The sequence below is a fragment of the Borostomias antarcticus genome, assembly GCF_949987555.1.
Source record: "Borostomias antarcticus genome assembly, chromosome: 5".
Lineage (NCBI taxonomy): Eukaryota > Metazoa > Chordata > Actinopteri > Stomiiformes > Stomiidae > Borostomias > Borostomias antarcticus.
Window position 1 is genome coordinate 20,298,180 of NC_140238.1, and position 23,514 is coordinate 20,321,693.

Consider the following 23,514-nt stretch of genomic DNA (forward strand, 5'->3'; position numbering starts at 1 on the left):
GGCTCTATCGTGTCCACTCTGCTGGCGCTGATGGATGGGTTGGACAGTCAAGGGGAGCCAGTGGTCCAGTTCCTGTTCATGCTTGGTTGTTGCCTACTCACCTTCCCATCTCCTGCATCACCTGCCACCTGTCTCCACTCTGCCCAGCTGCACCTCATCCCTCATTACTCTTAGCATTAATACCAGTCAATTTCCCTTGGTTCTCTGTAAGATCATCCAGTCATCTACCAAGTCTGCTCAGCTCTTCTGTCTGCCATATTTTAAGTTGTTTATTGAAATTGAGTTAAAGTAGTTTGTATGGGTCAAGCATCCTCCAGTTTGTATGACTCAAGATCTGTTTACTGCCATGTATATGGTTCACACATACTAGAAATTTGACTAGGGTTAAGGCATACACTGGTGACATGTTTTTAATTGTTTTGTGATTACTGTCTTTGTGATATTTTCTGATGACCAAGCCTTTGATCTAAGCAGAGCCTTAGCACATTATGGAGGAACCATGTCCCTTTCTTTTACCGATCCCTGAGAGCAAGACCTGTGAATGTCCTGAACAGTGTGGTGGCCACATTTGTTGGGAATTTGGGTGGAAATAGTGTTGAACATCATTGCATAGTTTGACTGCCATTTCATACCAACATTAAGAGAAAGTGGAGAAGTAGGCTATACCTAGAAAATACTATAGGTGTGCAATTCGTTTGTACAGTCTGGTAGTTAAATGGTTAAAAATGGGCAAGCAATAACATTGGAGGGAAATGTATACTGACACTGATGATTGTTTCAGAAATGGCCTGAGACAAAATAATGAAATGTTATACATCAGTATTGTGAAACACTGAACATATTTTAATGACTGACAAGGAGAGAGGAAACAGTACAAGTTAATCAATATTAACTAGGCTCACTATGAACAGTGTGTATTATTGGCTCTGTTCTGACATCAGTGCACAGTTCATTCCACCACTGTGAGGCCAGGACAGAAAAGAGCAATGGCCGTTACAATCTGCCGTAGGGGGGCTTGGAGCAACTGGGGAACCAATCACCTCAAGGCAGCAGAGCTTGACCACAGCCTGGAGGTCGGAGGGAGCTGTTCATTTGCCCTGTAGGCTTGCACCATAGTCCTAAACTGGATGGGACAGCGCAGGGAGCCAGTGCTGAGAACGGAGTAGGGAAGTTTTGTGGAAGAGCATGGGGCCGTTGAACACCAGGTCAGCAGCAGCTTTCTCCAGGAGTCTGATGGCCAACGCTGCAGGATGGCAGCAAGTAGGGAGTTGCAGGAGTCCAGGCGGGAGATGACAACAGCCTGGATGAGCACTAGCGACGAATCACAGCCAGATTTCTTTCCTAGCACAAAGTTTGATCAAAGAGATGAGTATTAGCAAAGGCAAGGAGAATGATTATATCAGTGTACAATGAGCTATGATGGGGAAGAATTACACTATTAATTTGATTTCCAGGCATGGCATATACATGGCATGCTTACTTGCAATGGTAATAATACCTTCAGGTAGTAACACTAACTATGCTTGATTAATTTGATGTATAATGTGGCAAATGCTATATAGTAGCATCAGCCCATTATAGCTAAATAATGCCAGACAAGATTAAATAATGCCAGACAAGATTACAGACTGTAATCAATGTATGAACAATGTCACATTGATCATGCTCAACATTATGTTAAAATTGAAATACATGAGACCTCCGAACGTAACGTTAGCATTAACTAACGTTAACCCTAAGCCGTTAGCATTAGCTACCGTTAGCATAGCTAGCCTATCAATATAGTTGATGTTAATATAAAGAAATGTAACATTAGATAATGTTAGCTAAGTTATTCAACATTGACCCACTTACCCTCTAGATCTTTTCAAACGATGTCCTAAAGTAACCACATGTCATGATCATTTGCATCATAGACATACGTTCATATCTATGATTAGCATCATCATAGCAGCTTCATTGCTAAAAGCCTAGCATGTTAGCCGACGTCATTACATGACTTCCTATCCAATCAGAGGCAGAGTAGGGCGGGTCTTCCTATGGTGACGTGCTTTCCCGAGCTCGCAGGACTCACGAACGCGCGACCAGCGTCCCCGAGGCTCGTGCACAGCACATGTTTCAAATGGGCTCGTTACAGGTATTGGTGGCTTCAAAAACAAACAAAACCCCATTTAATTAAAAGTTTATATTGATTAGATTGGTCTCTGATGCTGAATGATACCGAGAAAAAAATTGTTTTCCTTTTCTAGCCCTATCTATCATCATCCACAAACCATGGGAAATAAGGGTCTTGGGCCGCATGCCGTGACGTGACTTGCAATACCGGGCTTGGCCTGAAAGCCCATGGTGGCTTCAATGCGCCAAGCTGATCCTGGGGGCTTGGCTGGCTTGCATACTGAAAAATAGGTCATCCTGGTATTTTTGCCATACTGCATGTGGCATACTATGTATTGGGACATACTACATTCTGTTTTGGCATACTATATAGTAGGGTAGTAGGCGATTCGGAACGCAGCCCCGATAGCCGAAGCAGGAAGTGCACGTGCCAAAGAGATGCCGCAGGAAACCGCATATAAATAACGTTCCGTCTTCCTACACTGTCAATTATTGCAGATTATTTTACAGCACTCAAACATTTGTTTTTCTCACACTGATTTAATTGCCTCAAACAAAATCGAAGACAAAAATAGGAGAACATCACTTTATCCCTATATCACTTGACTTGTAGCAAACTCTTAAAAGCCTGTATTCATAGCCGACATAAAATAAATCTATAGGCCTAGGTCTACGTCAAATGTAGCCTACATCATATATTCCTTTCCATTAGGCTGCGATATGCAAATGGATCTTCACAAAAGAAGGAATGCTGCCAAAGAGGCATAGGAGTAAGTTATTAATTGATTTATGTATTTGTCTCGGGACAGTGTTATAGTATTCATTTAGTTAGAGTTCATTTGAAAAAACATATTTCCGTTTGGACTTTTGACCATTTCTCATCATACATGGATTTAATTATAGTGATTTATATTTGTATTATAAATCCTAAACATTTTTCCCATAAATCACCTAAATATGCCATGGTGACGGCCCTGTCCCGGTCGGTTCCGGTGGAGTGGGGAGTCCATCCCACATTTGGCTTTCCATTTATATACCCCCCTCGATTGAGAGTGCCCTCCACAGCTGCGAGTGACACTTCATTTGGAGGGACACTCGGTGGTGGAGTGGGAGTGGGTAGGGGGTGGTTTGGGATTGGGCCGAAGTAAATCGCTTCCTGGCCCCTTGGGGGTAGTATCCAGTTCTATTAATACATCCATGCTCTGGGGTCACTTCGGGGCTATGTACTTCCTATGTCAGAGGCCACAATAAAGATGGCGCCGTCCAAGACGCAACATGCCAGCCAGGCTTATATTATTCCAGGAGGATTTACTGGTAAGTAAAGCATTTTTTTCACGAATAAGGTTATAGAATGAGATAAACGCGTTAACCGATTAAAAAAAAAGATTGTCCAAATGCTAACGTAGCCCGAGCTCCATATAGGCTACATACGATGCGTGGTGTTCTTATGCCCGCTAGCTTACTAAAATGACTTTGTAATTCGTTAAATATTTGGCTCCTGCTGTATTTAATTTAATAGAAATGTTACTTAATAAAACATAAAACGTATTTTATTGACGTGTCCGTCTTCTCTGTCTGTCAGTGCTGTCCCTGCAGTTCAGTTCGGACTGTGCTGCGCAGCACAGCGTGTGCGTAAAAGAGCACAAGGTGCGAACAGAGAAGACCTCACAACGACCCTTCGACAGAACGCTGTTCGCCATCAACATTCCTCCCTATTGCACAGAGGTATAGTGTCACATCCATCTAGCTAGTCCCCACCTATTTATATATTAATACATACATGGTCTCCACTTCAATGGAGCTGAGTAGGGTGACAGTCTACTGCTACTGTGATTCAGCAGGGGTATCTAAATTCGACTGAACATGCTTTTGTATACTGTTACATAAACAAAAGCTTACAGAGTCAATTGTGGCCTAGACTCGGCTTCCCCAGACTGCTGCATCCCTATCCAATGGGTGTAACCTTTAGAGAGAGTAATCCCAGTGTGGTCTGTACAGGAAAGATATATTCAGTGTGTTCTCTCCCACCATCGTTCTCCCTCCTCCAGAGTATCGTAAAGGAACTGTTCTCTCAGTTTGGTCCTGTTCAATCCGTGGAGCTGAGGGAGAAACCAGGGTCCTTGGAGCACTCAGGACCCAAACTGGCCAAGTACTTCACACCAGCACAGAAGCAAGTATGTCTCTCTATGAAGATCAAATGCATTAACACAATTGGCTGGATTGCACCTGTCGGAACATCCCTGCTTCCCAATAGATCCAGAGCAACTGTTTCCCTCAAATGAACAGAGAAGATCTGTCTTTGTGATGGACTTGGGTCTGGGCGATTGTGTCATACTTGTAGGGCACAATCCTCAGCAGGGCGGAGCCTCGAGGGGGCACATGTCCTCCAGGGCGCACTCGCTTTCACTCACGAAGAATGCAAGTTGCGCCTCGGAAGATAATAATGGAAATTGCAATTTATCGTCGTCATATCCCCTGTTGTTACGCGTAAGCACTTGTATGTTTGCCGATTTGATATAAACGCATGGCTGTGTTCTATACCTAGAGCCAAATCTGTTTGGAAATACTGCCCCTCCCAAGTGGGGGCAGATCTAACTGATGAAGACGTGGCCTTAAACTTTGCATCATTTATGATTGTTATTAATGTTCCTGAAGGCAACCTCAGATGATTTTTATGTGCCTGTATGAGGTAGGCCTATTTTTCATAATGGCCTACTATTAGTTCCAACTGTGCTTTACACACGATAACGCACCCAAAAAGGGACCCCGTTTAAAAAAAACACATAACCACAAACCCTAAATAATTTTATTCCCTTGCCAGACAACTTGGCTCACCAAGGAACGATTGCTTGTCCATAATCGCTTGAACATTTGGACACTTTAGAAGTCAAATGTCATTGGAAACCAGTGCGCACAGCTCCATCTGAGATCAACAGGGATGATTTTACCCAGTCGCAACTAGACATCATTCGAACTACAAATAGGCTGCTTGTTGTTGATGTCACATTTGCTTTCGGAATTCTGTTCCACTCCTTTGATTTCTAGCCCTTTATTCACCAGGAGAAAACACAAGAGTAACATATTGGCAACCGAGAGCAACAAGAGTTATGGAGTTGAATTGACACGGTTCTTATGACGCGTTGCCAAACCCTTGCACGGTACAAGGGTCCGCTCCTCAATGTGTTTTCCATGTTCGGCCTCTTCGCTTTAGTAGACTATACTGCCCTGCGTTGCCTGTTATTGTATGATATTCTAATATAACCAGCGGGCGTTGCAATAACATTCTGAACGAGACCTAGGACTAGCCTATTGACTGCAGAGGTAGAGACCTACTGCATAGAAAAATGATTAGAAATAACATAGTAATTTGCTATATAATAGTAGTAGTAGTAGTAGTAGTAGTAGTGCTACACCATGAAGCCCAAGGTAGTCAATATGGATGAAAGACAGGTCATTTTTAGGTTTACATCATATCTGTGGTTAAATATTCTTAAAAAAAATAAAAATAAATTAACTAAACTAATATAACAAAATATACATGTGTTAAGACAACTTACTACTTCCAAATAACTATAGGGCTGATGATGGTCACAGGGCTGATGACTCATGGCACATTGCCAGACTCCATGTTGTCGGTTACTCTTGTTCCAGTAATTAAAGACAAAGCTGGTAAAGTAGGTAGTATTGATAACTACAGACCCATAGCACTAGCCAGCATTCTGTCCAAAGTGCTTGAAAAACTGCTGCTTGAGAGGTTAAGTGTCTATATAACCACCACTGATAATCAATTCGGCTTTAAGCCCAGGCACAGTACTGACCTATGTACAGTATAAATGCTCTAAAAGAAGCGGTAGAGACACATAGAAGGCAGGGCTCTACTATGCTTATTGGTTTCATTGATGCATCCAAAGCCTTTGACCGCGTCCACCACTACAAGCTTTTTACCAAGCTTAAGCTTAGGGGTGTGCCTAGTATACTAGTACGCATCCTAGCTTACTGGTATGCTAACCAGCGGATGCAGGTAAAATGGGGGAGCATATTATCCACCCCGTTCAATGTTGGTAATGGGGTCCGGCAGGGGGGGCTTTTATCCCCAGCCCTCTTCAATCTCTATATGGACGACCTGTCTAAGCAGCTGGGGGGGTGCAGGACAGGATGCATGATAGGTGAGACCCTGATCAACCATTTTATGTACGCGGATGACCTGGCCATTCTATCCCCCAGTAGCGCTGGGTTTCAACATTTGCTTAATATCTGCTCAGTCTATGGTGTTGATTTTGATGTTAAGTATAATGCCAAAAAGAGTATGGTACTGATATGTAGGACTAAGGAAGATCTGGAACTTGAGTTTCCTGTGTTTCATCTCTCAGGGCAAACCCTGTGCGTGTCCAATAGTACAAAATACCTGGGACACATTATCACTGACACAATGGAGGATGACGCTGATATGTACAGACAGAGGAGAATGCTCTATGTCCAAGCTAATATGCTGGTCAGAAAATGTCACTACTGTACTGTTGATGTTAAAGTGAACCTGTTTAGAGCTTACTGCACCCCTCTCTATACAGCTCCCCTCTGGTTGAACTATAAGAAGGAGAGCTTGCGCAAGCTTCAGGTAGCTTACAATGACTGCCTTAGGATTCTGCTGAAGAAACCCAGGAGTACCAGAGCCAGTGAGCTTTTTTGTAACCTTGGACTTACCACCTTCATGGCCCTGTTGAGGAACCTGACCTTCAAATTTATGTGCAGACTTGACCGCTCTCTGAATGACATCATTGAACTGATGACAGATCCTGGCCGTAGCTCTGTCAGGTACTTGTCTACCATCCGGGAACACTGGCATGAGTGCCTCTCTTAGCCTTTGTGCCTGTTATGTGCTTCTAATTGTGTGTGTGTGTGTGTGTGTGTATATATATACTGTCTTTACTGTGGGCTACGAGCCTGTAATAAAGTTTATATAGGTATATTTTACACATTGGTGTGACAGGTGTGTGAAAACCTGGCAAAAGCAGTGTTATTAATAAAGGATGATGTTAAATGATGTCTTATTTGGATATGTGCGTGATATTGTTGTAGGCTCCCGCAGGGCACGGTAGCCTATGAGTAATAATTGGTCAACAGTTCATATAACACGTAATGTCACCTCCAGTAAATAATAAAAATGTAATCTACCGTACCTGAAAGACTTGGATACGTATTATATTACAGACAAACTATTCATTTAAATGTAACTATTTTAACTATGACTAAAAACCAAATGATTCGGGACACAGAAGAAAATGGTAAATTGCGTTTATATCAAAAACGGCAAACATACAAGTACTTACTTGCAACAACATAGGGGATATGATGACAATAAATTCCAATTTCCATTATCTTATTCTGACACGCAACTTGAATTGCATTCCTTCACAAGTGAGACTGGCCTAATCCCAAACCACCCCCTACCCACTCCCACTCCGCCACCAAGTGTCCCTCCAAATGAATGTCACTCGCAGATGTGGAGGGCACTCTCAATCGAGGGGGAGGGTATATAAATGGAAAGCCAAATGTGGGACGGACTCCCCACTCCACCGGAACCGACCGGGACAGGGCCGTCACCATGGCATGTTTAGGTGATTTATGTGAAAAATGTTTATGATTTATAATACAAATATAAATCACTATAATTAAATCCATGTATGATGAGAAATGGTAAAAAACCCAAACACATGTTTTTGCAAATGAACTCTTCACTAAATGAATACTATAACACTGTCCTGAGACAAATACATAAATCAATTAATAACTTACTCCCATGCCTCTGGCAACATTCCTTCTTGTGAGAAGAGGCATTTGCATATCGCAGCCTCAGTTGCTTTGTCTGTTCCATTGTCCCTATATAATGGAATATATGATGTACATTTGATGTAGACCTAGGCCTATTTAGATATATTTTATGTCGGCTATGAATACAGGCTTTTAAGAGTTTGCTACAAGTCAAATGATCTAGGGATGAAGTGATGTTCTCCTATTTTTGGTTTTCCTATTTTTGGTTTTATCTTTTGACACCACATTCTGCGATTTTGTTTTAGGCAGTGAAATCAGTGTGAGAAAAACAAATGTTTGAGTAAAATAATCTAAAATAATTAACAGTGTAGGAAGACAGAACTTTATATGCGGTTTCCTGCGGCATCTCTTTGGCACGTGCACTTCCTGCTTCGGCTATCGGGAGCTTTCACCGATGCAGGCTTGCTATTTAAGGGGTTGACAGCCCACTCACACTCAAAGCGCACTCCGCGCTAATTGGTTTGGGACGGCCCTTAACATGGCGAAGCTCGGCGTGAACGCCGGAGGGGGAGTGGATAGGGCGAAGGCTTAGGGGGTGGTTTTAGATTGGGCCAGTGAGCGTTTTTCTTCCTCATCGGACATCAGTGCACCCGGGACGTCATGCGCCGCCATGCTGAGGATTGCGCCCTACAAGCATGGAATTCTGGGGGACAGTGTCCTTGTCATACGGCGGCCTTGGTCAGTAACGTCCACCTTACCCCTGTGCTTGTGTCTTTCAGGGGTTCCGAGTGGGTTACATTGTATTCCAAAACGCCTCCAGCGTAGCAGTGGCTAAGTCCCACCCCCACGATGTCCCACTGGTGGTCTCCACCGCGCAGCAGCCCATGAGAACGGGCATACAGAGTGAGTAGCGCTGAATAAACTAGCTTGTGTTAAATACGTGTAGTGTTGGTTTTCTGAGAGGGAAGGATACTGTAAACTTGACATCCCCACGCTCACGAGGTTTGTATTTTCACAGAATGGATCCAACAGTACAGATGGGCGTTTGTTCAGCCAGACAAGCTACAGGAAGCGGTCGACTTCTTCATTCAGGGCTATGACAAGAGGAAAGACGAGGTGAGGTCTCTCCTCTTTATTTCCTCAGCCTCGTCGCATGGGTTGAGTCTCACGTCTTCCCTCTATTCACGGCATCTGTATATTTATATTCTTTTGCCCTCTGATTTCATGAAGTGCCATATAAATATCATCATCATCTTTGACATGTTCATGAGTCTCCGATCCCCTCAAATCTATGCATAACAGGAAGAACTTTTAGTCATTTCGGGACCATAGATGTCTGTGCCTGATAGCGCGTATGTTTCTCCCAGGAGGCGGAAAGACAGAAGAAGGAGCTGGAGGAGCAGGTGGCGGACGAGGAGGGCTGGGTGAAGGTCACCAGAGGAAGCCGCGGGGCCAAAGCCCGCCCGCGCAGCGAGGCGGCCAACCAGAGGACCCTGCATAAGGAGAACAGGAAGAAGCAGAGGAAGGAGCTGATCAACTTCTACACCTGGCAGCACAGGAACACGCAGAAAGAACGTATGTCATGGTTACGTCTCATTAGGACTGTGGCATTGCAAGACCGGTCACTGAACTGCACCTCACTGTGACCTTGGGAGAAAATCGGCTCAACAAACCTGAAAATATACTTAACCCCCGACCCCTCTCTTCCAGATATTGCTGAATTGAGGAAAAAGTTTGAAGAGGACAAGCAGAGGATCGCTTTGCTGAGAGCACAGAGGAAGTTTCGACCTTATTAAATCAACAAGGCCCTCTTTCTCCCCTGTTTTATCACCCTAGTTATTTTTGTCTGCAATAAATCATCCATCAGTTAAATCTATTTAGATGTGCTTTATTTATGTATGTATTATAGATATGCAAGTTCACTATAGAGTTTACCTCTCTGTATCACATTTAAATGAGTCATACGGTCAAGTGTGTTCTACTGGGAAGCCTTCATACAGTAATTTGGAGTGTCACTTCTATCGTGTACTCTAGTAATTCAGTTTACATTACACTCCCTATGAATCCCTCAGCCTGAATGTAATCTTTGTATCAAAGGTTCAAAAACCATTTGATGTATTGGAAATTAGAATAGGTGTGCATAGAAAACTGACAATTTCTGTATTATAGCACTAAAAAGAGACTTGAAATGGAGTGGAGGTGTTTTATTTTGGTTGTTCAGCGTCCTGGCTGGGATAATCATGCCTGGATTCCTCCTCAGTGACATTGTGTGTTTGTTCTGCTGACGCACGTCTCATCCTCCGCCAAGCAGAGAAGAGCAGGATGAATACGATGGACGGACAAATGACAGCAATGGTGTATAAGGACACCTCTAACACTAAAAGAGAGGGAGCAGGAACACAAGAAAATGTATTAGTATAGAATACCGTGAATATTACCATTTGTTACTATTTTACTGGATTCATTGTGTGGGTTATTTAACTACAACATCACATATACATGTTGTCTTTCTGCTATACTTCTGTCTGTTCTTTGAAGTATTTTTAATGTTTTCATGTTTCCTGCATGTGTGCCAAAGCTGTAGCTGGTAGGAGCGTACCTGTGCCCAGCCGAGCCACTGGCTGTTTCTCCGGTCCAGTTCCCCTCTGACCGAACAGCAGAGGGCCGAAGGAGACCAGCTGGGCCTGCTGAGAGTCGGAGTCCCTCCGCTGCCTCTCCCCGTCAGACACTGTCAAGAGCAGGATGCCACTTCATCGCTACAACATAACTGGATTGGTAGCCATAGTGGTTAACAATTGCCCGGATCAAAAATGCATCTCTCCCCCCCCCCCTTGAAGATACCATGATCGCACATGATTGGATAATGTAAAAAGTAAAAGCATGTGGTTCTCTACATATGTGTCACCGGTCTAGTCATGGCAGGTCAGTGGTTTTTCTGGGAAGGAAGTATTCTAAGGTTGCATGTTTTAAGATTCCCATATGGGGCTTGAGTGCAGTATCTCTATGGCAGCAGCCACTCACAGGGGATGGAGCAACGTTGTGCACACTCAGTGTCCTCTGTGCAGATCTCCACCCAGCAGTAGAAGTACATCTGAGAGAGAGGCAGAGATGGAAAGAATATAAAACTACGTAAATAAAGAAACTTGCTAAGTAAAGAAAATGAGCTGATTTTTAAATAAAAAACGACATTATCTAGAGTAAATGTAATCAGATACTGTCTGACTCTAGTAATAATCAATATAGAACTGCAACAAGGCTTCACCCATGGTAGGCTATATCATAAATAACCAATGCCTGTCAACCAATCAGCTTAGACTAAGTTCAGAACTACTGCAGACAAAGTGTGTACAGTATACGTATCGTATATATAGCAAAATAGCGATCAGAGCTGAGAGATTAGAGGATCTGAAATGTCATGCGTTTCATCTCCACACCGGGCCAGTACCTCCTCCATGCTGGGGTGCCCTGTCTCAGGGTCCAGGAAGGCGAAGGTCTTGACATTGAACCTCCTGACCTGCGAGTGGGAGGTGGTCTTCGCCATGCCGTTCTTGGGGATGGAGCTCCTCATGTTGTCTAGGGGGTTAGGACACCTGACAGGGTGGGGCAGGAGAGACAATGCCAGTAAACACCTATGGAATCCACTAGGTTAATTTGAAAGAGCACAGTAGGGATCCATCATCTATCAGTAGGGAACCATCTAATTATAAACTTTAAATGATAACACGGCATAATATATAGTGTATAGAGAGGATATCCAGGTATCCAAGTCAATAGGTCCATTCACACAGGCAAAACGTAATCCGCATAACTCCAGGGATCCCTTGGTGCAAATGGAGACGCATCGGTGCGGATCCAGATCGTAGTGGTGTAGCAGGAAAGGCGCTTGTGTCCTCCCTCCTCTCCCATCCACCCTCACCCATCGTAGAGCAGTGTCCACACAGAGTGCCTGGAGGCCGGGTAGGCGAAGCAGTCGCGGACGCGCAGGGAGAGGTCGGGGGGCGCGATGGACACCTCCACATACACTGGCTTCCTCAGGGACAGCGTCAGGGGCAGCTGGTCCCCGGAAAGAAAGGAGGTGAAGGATTCATCTGGAACACAGAAAAGAGGGGAGTGGGGGGGGGGCTGGGGGGGAGACTCACAGCGAAAGAGAGTGAGGTGCCTGAACTCCGGGTCATGTTCACTGTTCAAGGGGACGTTCACTTGCCTCTCAAAGTTAAAAGCTAAAATCAGTGGTCAGAATTAAAATTAGTTTTATCGCCATGCAGTTTTTCAACGTACTAGGAATTTGCTTTCGGTTGCGGTGCAAAACATGGAGACAAAATGCTAGTGGAAAAAGAATAAACTAAGAAAAATAACAACATACAAAAAGTAGTGTGGTCGGTGTATATATAGTGAATGTGCAGAGTGTAATGTGTATGCGAGTGTGTATATGGTGTGTGCGGCGTGATATGTGAGTGAGGTGCGTCCTATACAATGCATTCACTATTGTGTTTGCTCCCTACTTCATGTTCATTAGGTTCACAGTTCCCTCCTCGTTGGGTGCTGGTGAAGATGCTGTGACCAGGCAGTACCTGTGGCTATTCTCATCTGGACTCTGACCGACCCCAGAGCAGTGACTGGCGGAGGGTTAATGGTGGGACTCAGGGAATGCAGGTCTTTGTGCTGCTGGTCGTTTGATGCCTCATACTGACACTGGACCTGCAAACTGGAAAACCCAGATTCTTTAAAAGGCAGACTCCGGAATGTGATGTCTCTCTTCTGAAATGAGAGGGGCAAAACCCGCTAGAGATGATCAAATAACGAGCTATTCAACCTCCTGCCAGAGCCTTCAGGCTTAAAGTGATCACAGAAATGCACAGCCACTGAAAAAGAGGGTTATATCTCCCTTTCTTTCTTCTCTGGTCGGTGAGTGCCCAGTTTTCTGGGGGATGAGGCTGCATTGCTTGAGTCTGACTTTAACATCGAACAGCAATGATCATCTCTCAAGTCTCTTACAATGAATCGGCTAGTTGAACCTCAACCAAGAAGGAAGGCCAGAAAGCATGTACCTGAAGGGTGAATGTTTAGAAGACGTACTGGTCTCCAGTTCCTCCACCTCCAACTCATAGCTTATCACATCCCCCTCCATCTGTAAACACAAAACAGGTGGCAGTAGAACACCTCTGATGTATTTAGTTAGAACCCCTGTCTAAAGATAGCCTTTTAAGGCAACATTATTATCACCTTCATAGATAACTAGAAGTCACCTTCATCTTAGTGCCACAGTCCGTCACCCCGACCTTGAAGACGGCTGTATCTGGGGTAGTAACGACGGGGGAGCACTGAGGCTGGCCGTTGACCACCAGGCTGCTGGGGTTGATTGGGGGATAAGCGTCGGAGGCCCTCACCCAGAACACAAAATGGCCATCTTGGGAGCAGGCTGATGGCAGAGCGAAAAGGACAGATCATCAGTTACCCTGAATGTGAAGTCACTGGAAGATGACACTTGCCAGAGGTGCCTCTTTTTCAGTTTATGATGTCACATCCCAGAATCTAATAGTCATGCAAATGGTGTTGACACTATAATTTTTGTAATCCTCATTACATGCAAGATAAATTCAGTATCTGTAACAGTCCAATCATAGCCTATATCTCTGTCACAAGCCAAACGCCATCCACCTGCCTTACCATTCATCCTGTAGTAACAGGTGAAGTTCTGAGCATCGTAGCAGCATCCTAGTTTGAAACAGGCATCGCCAGAGACATGCTGGGGTCCACAGGCCACTTGCAGGGCTTTATTAATCTCACACTGGCCTGGTGGTGCTGGAGAAGAGCAGGTTCACTGAATGGACTTTTGATACAGAAATGACTGGTCAAAATGACTAATCACTAGAGGGATGTAGAATGGCTGGGAGTTTTTGAGGGGACGAATACTGCACGTGTCTATGGTCTTTAGTGAACATACACAGTGTAGCTTCGGTTAACTTTATTCTAATCGTATGTGGACAAGGGTTTAATGGCTTCCTGTTTTGAAAGCTGGACTCCCCCACCTCCCACATTCCCATCTAACCCCTGTACTGTATGTAGGCCTGCTGTAGTACTCACCACCTCCCACCTCCCAATGTAACTATGTAGGCCTGCTGCTACTCACCAGTGGGAGTGATGTGGGATTTCACAGCCTTCTTCAGAGCCTTCCTTGGCAGAGGGCAGCTGATATTGACCCTGTACCACTGTTCACCTGTGGTCAGCTGTACTCCCAGAGATACCACAACTGTGTCACCCTATAAAACAAGAAGAGATCAGTAAAAACACTAAGCTCGATTTCTAGACACTGGTGTTCAGGGCCTGCATTCAGGTCACACACAGACAGTGACAGACGCAGAAGGACAAGACGCTGACAAATGGACATAGACGGACAGAAAACACTGACTGAAAGTAATGTGACAGAAGAGAAGACAACATTGGAAAAGACAGCATACAGGCAACCAATCCACAAACCAATTCAGTTTACCTCAGCCTGGGAATAGCAGCTGTCATATCTACTGAAGAATGAGAGGCTCCCATTCTCACTACCCCTCCACACACCACATTGTTCTTTGGCTTTGGGCACTGGTACACTCATTCCAGTCCTGTCTAAAGATAGGAAAAGAGACAAATTCTTAAAATCCACCATGGGACTTGAACGTAGTTTTGAGGTCTAAAGTGAATGCATAATAAATAAATTAGGAAATAAACTAATACTTCACCTCTGATATGTAGATTGTGTCGAACCAGTGGACCGAAAACAGCACGCATTCGTCGGCTGGCGCAGGTGACTCGAGGCAGAGCGTCTCGTGCTCTTTGTTCAGGTGTTTTGTGTATCTCAATAGGTGGTTGGCATCGGCAGCATGGCACCACTAAAGCAAATAATACATAAAACGGACGACGAAAAGAGAAATGCATTTTAGTTTGTATCGATTGAGATTTTAGTGATTGAGAAAATGTAGTTTCGTTGTTGCAGCTGCGACGTTTTTTGTTATCGTGAGAATAGATGACAAACTATATGTCGCACGAGACTTGTAATCACTGCTGATTGATTTTTGACGCACTCAGTGTAGTCAGACTCTCCAAACGAGGTACATTTTTTGCAATACATCGTTGGCTGCAAGGCTAACCCAAATATATTAGATATGCTAGGTTGCTTACAGCATGAGCATAGATATCACTTGCCTTAAAAATGTGTAAGCATAATAGCTAAATCTACTAACGCTGTAGTCTACAACATGACAAATTCCACCTAGCCTTTATTGTTGACAAATTGGCAACTGTCAACAAAATATTTGAGTTGCGAGTCACGAGACAGCTGTTCAGGTGACGTAACAGCCTGACGTTTTGGGGCATCCCGGTTGACAGAACCAACGGCCATATCGAGAACTACTAGACCTCTCTGTAAACATGGCTTTGAATAGAAACCATTCTCAAAACGGAGGCGTTCTGATAAACAACGGCGAAAGGTAAGGACATTAGGCAATCATCAGCTAGTGCTAGGCTAGCTAGCAAGCTTGTTTACATTTCCTAAGCCAGCTAGCTAGCTTGCTCGTACTAGCTAGCAGGGATAGCTAAGCTAGCTACAGCGAGCTACAAGTGTCGTAGTGATAGTTATTGCAGTAGCCTGGCTAGTTAGCTAGTGCTAGCTTTACCAGCCTCACGTCGTATTTGGTCCTATAATAACATAAGTCGACTTCAATGTTATTCAGATGTGGTTAATTGCAACGTTTGCAACTGGATCTAACTATGCTAGACGTGAAAGCTGGCCTGTTCGCTAATAGCTAACGTTAGCTAACCACACTCTTGAAGACTTCTCGTCTAGAAGTTGAGTAAGTTGTTTAACGAGATGTTTGCGAAAGGTGTTGACATATTCCGGAAGTGTTATGGTGCGTTCGTTTATTACTGGGAGGTGGCAAATTGCGACTTGCTACTAGGAATGATTAAATAAAACGCCGCATGAACTCACACTTCCTCGTTGCAAATTCGGATATGTGTCTCACCCCCCAGTTGCCGGCTGAAGTCAATATCATCATCATATCATTCGCTATAGCTCGAATGCACACAGGTCGGAGGTAGGTATTTTGCCACTTGCGACTTGCCACCTCCGACCACAAACGAATGCACCATTAGTTTTGCAACACACACACACTGGATGAGTAGAGGCAACACGCACACCAACTTGCTCTGTTTTAGTGGTGCTGGGAATCAACTCCCAAAACTGGATTCCAGCACAAAATGTCACCTCTGCATTAATTTATTTAAAAGTCGGCGTTTGTGTCACAGAGACCTTTCTCAAGATATCAATACAGAGGTGAAAGTGTGTGCGGTAATCCACTTTTTCATTGGAATGGCTTGAGTAAACAGACATCAGGTGTTTTACAGTTTTTCCGCCCCTGTCTATCTGGATCCATTACATAACACACACATGTATGTGTTGATGTGCTCACAGTGTGCTGAGGGACTGCAAGAATGTGGAGCTGTCCTTCAGTGATGTCACCAGCAAGACAGACCTGCTGAAAGGGACCAAGAAAGGGACAGTCTATCTGACTCCATACAGAGTAAGCCTAGCCTGCTGCTTACTATCCAGTTATTCACCGTTATGCATTATGTCTGTACTGGTGTTCATGTGGGAGAATGTGTGTTTGTGTGTGTGTGTGTGTGTGTACATTAGAGGTCTGCAAGGGCCTGAAAGGTTGGCCCCAGCCCGGTCCAAGCCTGTGGCATTTTGGCCCGGCCCTACCCTAGCCCGACTAGTTAAGCAATTTCTCAGCCCGAGCCCGACTTAAGCCCGAAGCCATTATCACCACACACAGCTTCACGAAATTAGCCTACGACTAAAATTGCACAGTGCAATAATGGAGAATTACTTTCTCTTGGAAAATGAATCAGGTGAAACATGAAGTTGAAAATGTAATGAGTTGATACAAATACCATGTGCATGGAGGTAATAACAAAATAATTTAAATAAGAAATGTCTCTCTTCCTAGCCAACAATTGGTCTACATGACCACAAACTGAAACATTAATGTCAGATTCACCAGTTCTCTGTTAGATGAGCAACAAAACTGCTTGTGTTGAATAGCCTTAACATTCCTCACAAATCTTCACCAACCAGTTAAATCCAAAGGCAAAACTATTTATAGTTAATTCTACTCAGCTGTTCATTTGCGTGCACTGTGCAGGAAAAGGATGACAGCCACATTAAGGTACAGTAATGTTGGCTAACTAGCTAACGCAGCCAGCTCAGCTGTGAACATTCGCTCTAGCCTATTTTCACATCTCACGTGCAGGAACACTACATCACGTGTGTCTGTATCACAGAGCCCAAGCCCAAGCCGAAACCTATGCATTAAAAAATCATCCTGAGCCCAGACCTAATCTGTCCATGGGGTTGGGCCCCGTCAGTCTTGCAAACCTCTAGTGTATGTGTGTGCATGTGCCTTCTGGGATGTTGGAGGTCAGGCTTTAAGTTATGAATTCTGTTACATTGCCCCCACCTCTCTCCCTCTCCCTCCCTCCCTCTATTTCTCTCTCTCTCCCTCCCTTCCTCCCCTCCTATCCGTGGTTCAGCTGGTGTTTGTGTCCAGTAATGCCAAGGACAGCCTGGAGTCTGTGATGTTCCCCTACTACCTGATGAAGGGCTGCAGCATCGAGCAGCCCGTCTTTGCCGCCAATTACATCCGAGGGACCGTGTCTGCCGAGGCTGGGGGTTAGTAGAGGGACCAAGGTTGGGGTTACAGTAGTAGAGGGACCAAGGCTGGGGGTTGGTAGAGGGATCAGGGCTGTGGGTTGGTAGAGGGACCAAGGTTGGGGTTACAGTAGTAGAGGGACCAAGGCTGGGGGTTGGTAGAGGGACCAGGGTTGGGGGTTAGTAGAGGGACAAGTGAGCTCTGTGGTGCAGTCCTCCTTCTACCAACTACGCACCATATCCAAGATCAAGTCCTTCCTCACCCACAGTGACCTACGGATGGTCGTCCTCATGCTCATTTTCTCCCGGTTAGACTATTGCAGCTCCCTTTATGCTGGGGCTACAGACAAAACCATCCATCGCCTGCAGTTAGTACAAAATGCCGCTGCCAGACTGGTGTCAGGCACCAAAATGAGGGACCACATCTCCCCTTTCCTCATCTCCCTCCACTGGCTTCCAGTGAAGCAGAGAGTAATATATCTGCATGTTTGCTTTCAAGGCTCTCAACGGTCTTGCCCGGCCTATATCAAGGACCTGGACCAGTCCCCGACCTCTAGGTCCAGGCCCAAGCTCAGATCTGATGACCAACTGAGCCTGAGGGTCCCACGGACAAACCTAGTGAGGAAGGATGACCGTGCTTTCGCAGTAATGGCACCGAAGCTGTGGAAGGGGCTCCCTTGGAGCATCAAGACCGCCCCCACTCTAGAGTCCTTTATGGCCAAACTTAAAACAGACCTTTTCAATGTTGATTTCTGAGCTAGCGTGTTATGTGTTTTGTCATGGATGTTTCAGTCTCCTGTTCTCTAACTGTTGTTCCTGTTTTGTCGTTTCTCGTTCTGTTACCTATCTGTCTCCTGGGCTGCGCCACGGGCTGATGTAATTATTGGATGGGGGGCGCATTACAAATAAAAACTAGGGCTGCGAGCAGCAGTGAGCGGGCCCTCGCACCCCATGCGTGTCGGGGTGCGGCACCGTTAAAGGGTGTGCTATTTCGGTGTCCAGTACAGAGAGAAACTTCCTGTCACCAGTAGGTGGCGCTCTAAGCGTGACTCAATACCGACGCATATATGTGTTCAGGATGCGACCTTCATCAAACCTGAGCAATTTGGAGTAAATCGGATAACATATGTAGGAGTTATGAGGACTTCCTGTTTCACCAGTAGGTGGCGCTGTAGGTATGACACAGTTCTGACTTACAGATGTGTTCAAGATGCGACCTTCATCAACCCTGAGCAATTTGGAGTAAATCGGATAACGTGTAGGAGTTATGAGGACTTCCTGTTTCACCAGTAGGTGGCGCTGTAGGTATGACGCAATACTGACTTACAGATGTGTTCAAGATGCGACCTTCATCAAGCATGAGCAATTTGGAGTAAATCGGATAACGTATCTAGGAGTTATGAGTACTTCCTGTTTCACCAGTAGGTGGCGCTGTAAGTGTGACTTAATACCGACGCATAGATGTGTTCAGAATGCGACCGTCATGAAGGGTCAGCAATTTTGTGCAAATCGGATAATGTATGTAGGAGTTTTGAGGACTTCCTGTTTCACCAATAGGTGGCGCTATAAGTATGACGCAATATTTACACATAGATGTGCTCAGGACAGAACCGTCATGAAGCATGAGATATATCGGACAAATTCGATAATGTATGGAGGAGTTATGAGGACTTCGTGTTTTATGGCGAAATGTCAAAATTTGGCGGGGCGCCACGGCAAGCGTGTTTGGTGAAAACTCAATTTTTTTATACATTTTGATCACAAAGGTCTTAAGATGAAGCTGACCGAATATGAAGTTTATCGCATGAAATCTGTAGGAGGAGGAGTTAAAGTATGAGGCATGGAAATGGTAAAAACAAGGAAAACATGGAACATTAAGAGCAAAATGGCTGACTTCCTGTTGGATGTTGGGTATAGGTCCAAGAGACATTTTAGTGTGTCTTGCTGAACTACATATGCCCACCAAATTTTGTTCGCCTACATCAAACTGAAAGGGGGGGCTCGCCATTTTTTATTTTCCAGGGGGCGCTCTTGAGCCGTTTTGCCACGCCCATTTCCGTCACCCATGAAATATCAATTTTTTCACCGGGAGTGACGTATCTGCAAAGTTTCATCCGTTTTCATCGATGTTTAGGCCACCAAAAAGGCGTTTGTTTGGGGAGAAGAAGAAGGTAGAAGGAGAAGAATAATAATAACTAGGGCTGCGAGCAGCATTGAGCGGGCCCTCGCACCCCACGCGTGACGGGGTGCGCCGCCGTTAAAGGCTGTGCTATTTCGGTGTCCAGTACTGAGAGAAACTTCCTATCACCAGTAGGTGGCGCTCTAAGCGTGACTCAATACCGATGCATAGATGTGTTCAGGACGGTACCTTGATGAAGCGTGAGAAATGTAGTGTAATTCGGACAATGTATGTAGGAGTTATAATGACTTCCTGCTTGACCTGTAGGCGGCGCTATAAGTATGACTCAATACTGACCTCCAGATGTGTTCAGGACGTGACCTTCATCAAGTGTGAGCAATTTGGTGTAAATCAGATAACTTATGTAGGAGTTATGAGGACTTCCTGTAAGCAGTAGGTGGCGCTATAAGTATGACTCAATGCTGACACACAGATGTGTTCAGGATGCAACCTTCATCAACCCTGAGCAATGTGGAGTAAATCGGATAACGTATGTAGGAGTTATGAGGATTTCCTGTTTCACCAGTAGGTGGCGCTGTAAGTGTGACTCAATACCGATGCATAGATGTGTTCAGAATGCGACGTTCATGAATCATCAGCAATTTGGTGCAAATCGGTTAATGTATGTAGGAGTTATGAGGACTTCCTGTTTCACCAATAGGTGGCGCTATAAGTATGACGCAATATGGACACATGTTCATCCTAAAAACAAGGACTAAATGGCACATTAATAGCAAAATGGCTGACTTCCTGTTGGATGTTGGGTATAGGTCCAAGATACATATTAGTGTGTCTCGATGAACTACATATGCCCACCGAATTTCATTTGCCTACATCAAACTGAAAGGTGGGGCTCGCCATTTTAAATTTTCCAGGGGGCGCTCTTGAGCCGTTTTGCCACGCCCATTTCCGTCACTCATGAATTATCACATTTTTCACCGGGACTGACGAATCTGCAAAATTTAATCCGTTTTCATCGATGTTTAGGCCGCCAAAAAGGCATTTGTTTGGGGAGAAGAAGAAGAAGAAGGTAGAATAATAATAATCCTTCGAATTTCAATAGGGCCTCGCACCGCCAGTGCTCGGGCCCTAATAATAATAATCCTTCGAATTTCAATAGGGCTTCGCACCGCCAGTGCTCGAACCCTAATAATAATCCTTCAAATTTCAAATTCCGTGTCCTCGGCAGTAAGTCGTCTTCCTTTCCGGTGGGAGTTGGCCTCCGCCAGGGCTGCGCTTTGTCACCAATCCTGTTTGTGATTTTCATGGACAGGATATCGAGGCGTAGTCGTGCGGAGGTGGGTTTGCAGTTCGGTGAGCTGGAGATCACGTCGCTGCTATTTGCAGATGATGTGGTCCTCATGGCATCATCTGCCTGTGACCTCCAGCACTCTCTGGATAGGTTCGCAACTGAGTGTGAAGCGGCCGGGATGAGAATCAGCACTTCTAAGTCTGAGGCCATGGTTCTCAGCAGGAAACCAGTGGTCTGTCTGCTCCGAGTAGGAAATGAGTCCTTACCCCAAGTGAGGGAGTTCAAGTATCTGGGGGTCTTGTTCACGAGTGAGGGAACCATGGAGAGGGACTTTGGCCGGAGAATCGGAGCAGCTGGTGCGGTTCTGCAGTCGCTTTACCGCACTGTTGTGACGAAAAGAGAGCTGAGCCAAAAGGCAAAGCTCTCGATCTACCGGTCTATCTTTGCGTCTAAAGGAGCCAGTTGAGGTGGTTTGGGCATCTAGTGAGGATGCCTCCTGGGCGCCTCTCTAGGGAGGTGTTCCAGGCGTGTCCGGCTGGGAGGAGGCCGCGGTGTAGACCCAGGACTAGGTGGCGGGATTACATCTCCGCACTGGCCTGGGAGCGGCTAAAGATTCCCCAGGCAGAGCTGGTTGATGCTGCCAGGGAAAGGGATGTCTGGGGCCCCCTGCTGGAACTGCTGCCTCCGCTACCCGACCCCGGATAAGCGGATGAAAATGGATGGATGGACAATTTCAATAGGGCCTCGCACCGCCAGTGCTCGGGCCCTAATAATAATCCTTACAATTTCAATAGGGCCTCGCACCGCCAGTGCTCGGACCCTAATAATAATCCTTACAATTTCACTAGGGCCTCGCACCGCCAATGCTCGGGCCCTAATAACATAACAGGGACTGAGGCTGGGGGTTAGTAGAGGGACCAGGGCTGGGGGTTAGTAGAGGGACCAGGGCTGGCGGTTAGTAGAGGGACCAGGGCTGGGGGTTAGTAGAGGGACCAGGGCTGGGGGTTAGTAGAGGGACCATGGCTGGGGGTTAGTAGAGGGACCAGGGCTGGGGGTTAGTAGAGGGACCAGGGCTGGGGGTTAGTAGAGGGACTGAGACTGGGGGTTAGTAGAGGGACTGAGACTGGGGGTAAGTAGAGGGACGAGTCTGGGGTTTAGTAGAGGGACTGAGACTTGGGGTTAGTAGAGGGACTGAGACTGGGGGTTAGTAGAGGGACAAGGCTGGGGGTTAGTAGAGGGACTGAGACTGGGGGTTAGTAGAGGGACGAGGCTGGGGGTTAGTAGAGGGACGAGGCTGGGGGTTAGTAGAGGGACCAAGGCTGGGGGTTAGTAGAGGGACTGAGACTGGGGGTAAGTAGAGGGACGAGGCTGGGAGTTAGTAGAGGGACCAAGGCTGGGAGTTAGTAGAGGGACTGAGACTGGGGGTTAGTAGAGGGACCAGGGCTGGGGGTTAGTAGAGGGACCAAGGCTGGGGGTTAGTAGAGGGACTGAGACTGGGGGTTAGTAGAGAGCCAAGGCTGGGGGTTAGTAGAGGGACTGAGACTGGGGGTTAGTAGAGGGACGAGGCTGGGGGTTAGTAGAGGGACTGAGACTAGGGGTTAGTAGAGGGACTGAGACTGGGGGTTAGTAGAGGGACTGAGACTGGGGGTTAGTAGAGGGACGAGGCTGGGGGTTAGTAGAGGGAGCAGCCTGAGACTTGGCGTTAGTAGTAGAGGGCAGTCCTCTGCCCTCCGACCACAGATCATCTGGATTTAGATTTGTTTTTAATGTATTTAATCTTGTTATTTATGCAAGAAGTCACTATACATGGGTCTCTTTTTATAGGCCTGCTGAAAGGGTTATCGGCTGGAAAGAGCTGGCAATGATGTATAAATCATGTCAATCCTTCTCTATTGAAGCACTCATTACAATGAAGTTTATACAGGATAAGGCTGGGTAGTGTAATCTCATCCTGAATCAGTGAATGGTCAGTTGACCTAATCAAAAACTGAATAAAAGAAAGAAATCGTACACTCAAGCTCTCGATGCAGGGTGATTTAATCAAACAGACCCATGTTTCGGCCTTGTAGCCTTTGTCAAAGTCTAATCAACCTGTTGACAGTGAGTGACATACTATCCTGTGTTTCTAGGAGGCTGGGAGGGCCAGGCCACCTTCAAGATGTCCTTCAACAGCGGGGGCGCCATTGAGCTGGGGCAGCACCTCTTCAAACTGGCCACCAACGGTAGGTCGTGACCTCGTTCATCCCGGCGCTCGCCAACTCCTGCAACCTCACCTGTGAGATCATCGTTCCAGATAACTAAGTGGTGTTAAATTAGGTGGGAGGAGCCCACAGGATCTGGGAACCAAACAGAGTTGAACTATCACATCTCATTGCACCCTCCTCTTGTGAGTTGGGCTCCTTCCCGTCTCCTGAATTCCAATGTAACCCCTGCTAATAACTCATAACATCCTGGTTAGAAACAAAAAGGTTTACTGGGTGAACATTTTGATCAAGTAGTTCAGTA

At 45.7% G+C, this 23,514-nt stretch overlaps 3 protein-coding genes across 3 annotated transcripts in view; 2 read left to right on the top strand and 1 right to left on the bottom strand.

Moving 5' to 3' along the window:
• Positions 1-3,362: 3,362 nt before the first annotated feature.
• On the top strand, positions 3,363-9,864 carry rrp7a (ribosomal RNA processing 7 homolog A). Its single transcript, XM_084438202.1, has 7 exons — positions 3,363-3,429; positions 3,698-3,840; positions 4,164-4,289; positions 8,664-8,787; positions 8,903-9,000; positions 9,252-9,459; positions 9,595-9,864. The coding sequence occupies exons 1-7, from the start codon at positions 3,369-3,371 to the stop codon at positions 9,678-9,680; spliced, it is 846 nt and encodes a 281-aa protein (XP_084294328.1). The 5' UTR covers positions 3,363-3,368; the 3' UTR covers positions 9,681-9,864.
• A 224-nt stretch (positions 9,865-10,088) lies between these two features.
• On the bottom strand, positions 10,089-14,820 carry LOC311309663 (zona pellucida sperm-binding protein 4-like; the record flags this gene model as incomplete). Its single annotated transcript, XM_084438991.1, has 12 exons — positions 14,610-14,820; positions 14,375-14,496; positions 14,015-14,144; positions 13,552-13,686; positions 13,131-13,303; positions 12,933-13,012; positions 12,456-12,589; positions 11,801-11,972; positions 11,330-11,474; positions 10,906-10,975; positions 10,484-10,612; positions 10,089-10,261 (listed from the first exon to the last, which is right to left on the bottom strand). Exons 1-12 carry the CDS (start codon positions 14,803-14,805, stop codon positions 10,089-10,091), a joined length of 1,659 nt encoding a protein of 552 aa, XP_084295117.1. The 5' UTR covers positions 14,806-14,820.
• A 399-nt stretch (positions 14,821-15,219) lies between these two features.
• wbp2nl (WBP2 N-terminal like) overlaps positions 15,220-23,514 on the top strand; it is a 39,400-nt gene continuing 31,105 nt past the window's right edge. The window contains exons 1-4 of the mRNA XM_084438084.1: positions 15,220-15,356; positions 16,340-16,448; positions 17,461-17,599; positions 23,139-23,231. Coding sequence (XP_084294210.1) covers positions 15,298-15,356; positions 16,340-16,448; positions 17,461-17,599; positions 23,139-23,231 — 400 coding nt within the window. The 5' untranslated portion in view covers positions 15,220-15,297. The remainder of the gene's footprint in view (positions 15,357-16,339; positions 16,449-17,460; positions 17,600-23,138; positions 23,232-23,514) is intronic.

Excerpts from the sequence above, each read along its gene's own strand:
- rrp7a (XM_084438202.1), top strand. The coding sequence starts at position 3,369 with ATGGCGCCGTCCAAGACGCAACATGCCAGCCAGGCTTATATTATTCCA. Across the intron at positions 4,290-8,663 it reads TCACACCAGCACAGAAGCAA|GGGTTCCGAGTGGGTTACAT; the intron begins GTATGTCTCTCT and ends TGTGTCTTTCAG. Across the intron at positions 9,460-9,594 it reads CAGGAACACGCAGAAAGAAC|ATATTGCTGAATTGAGGAAA; the intron begins GTATGTCATGGT and ends CCTCTCTTCCAG.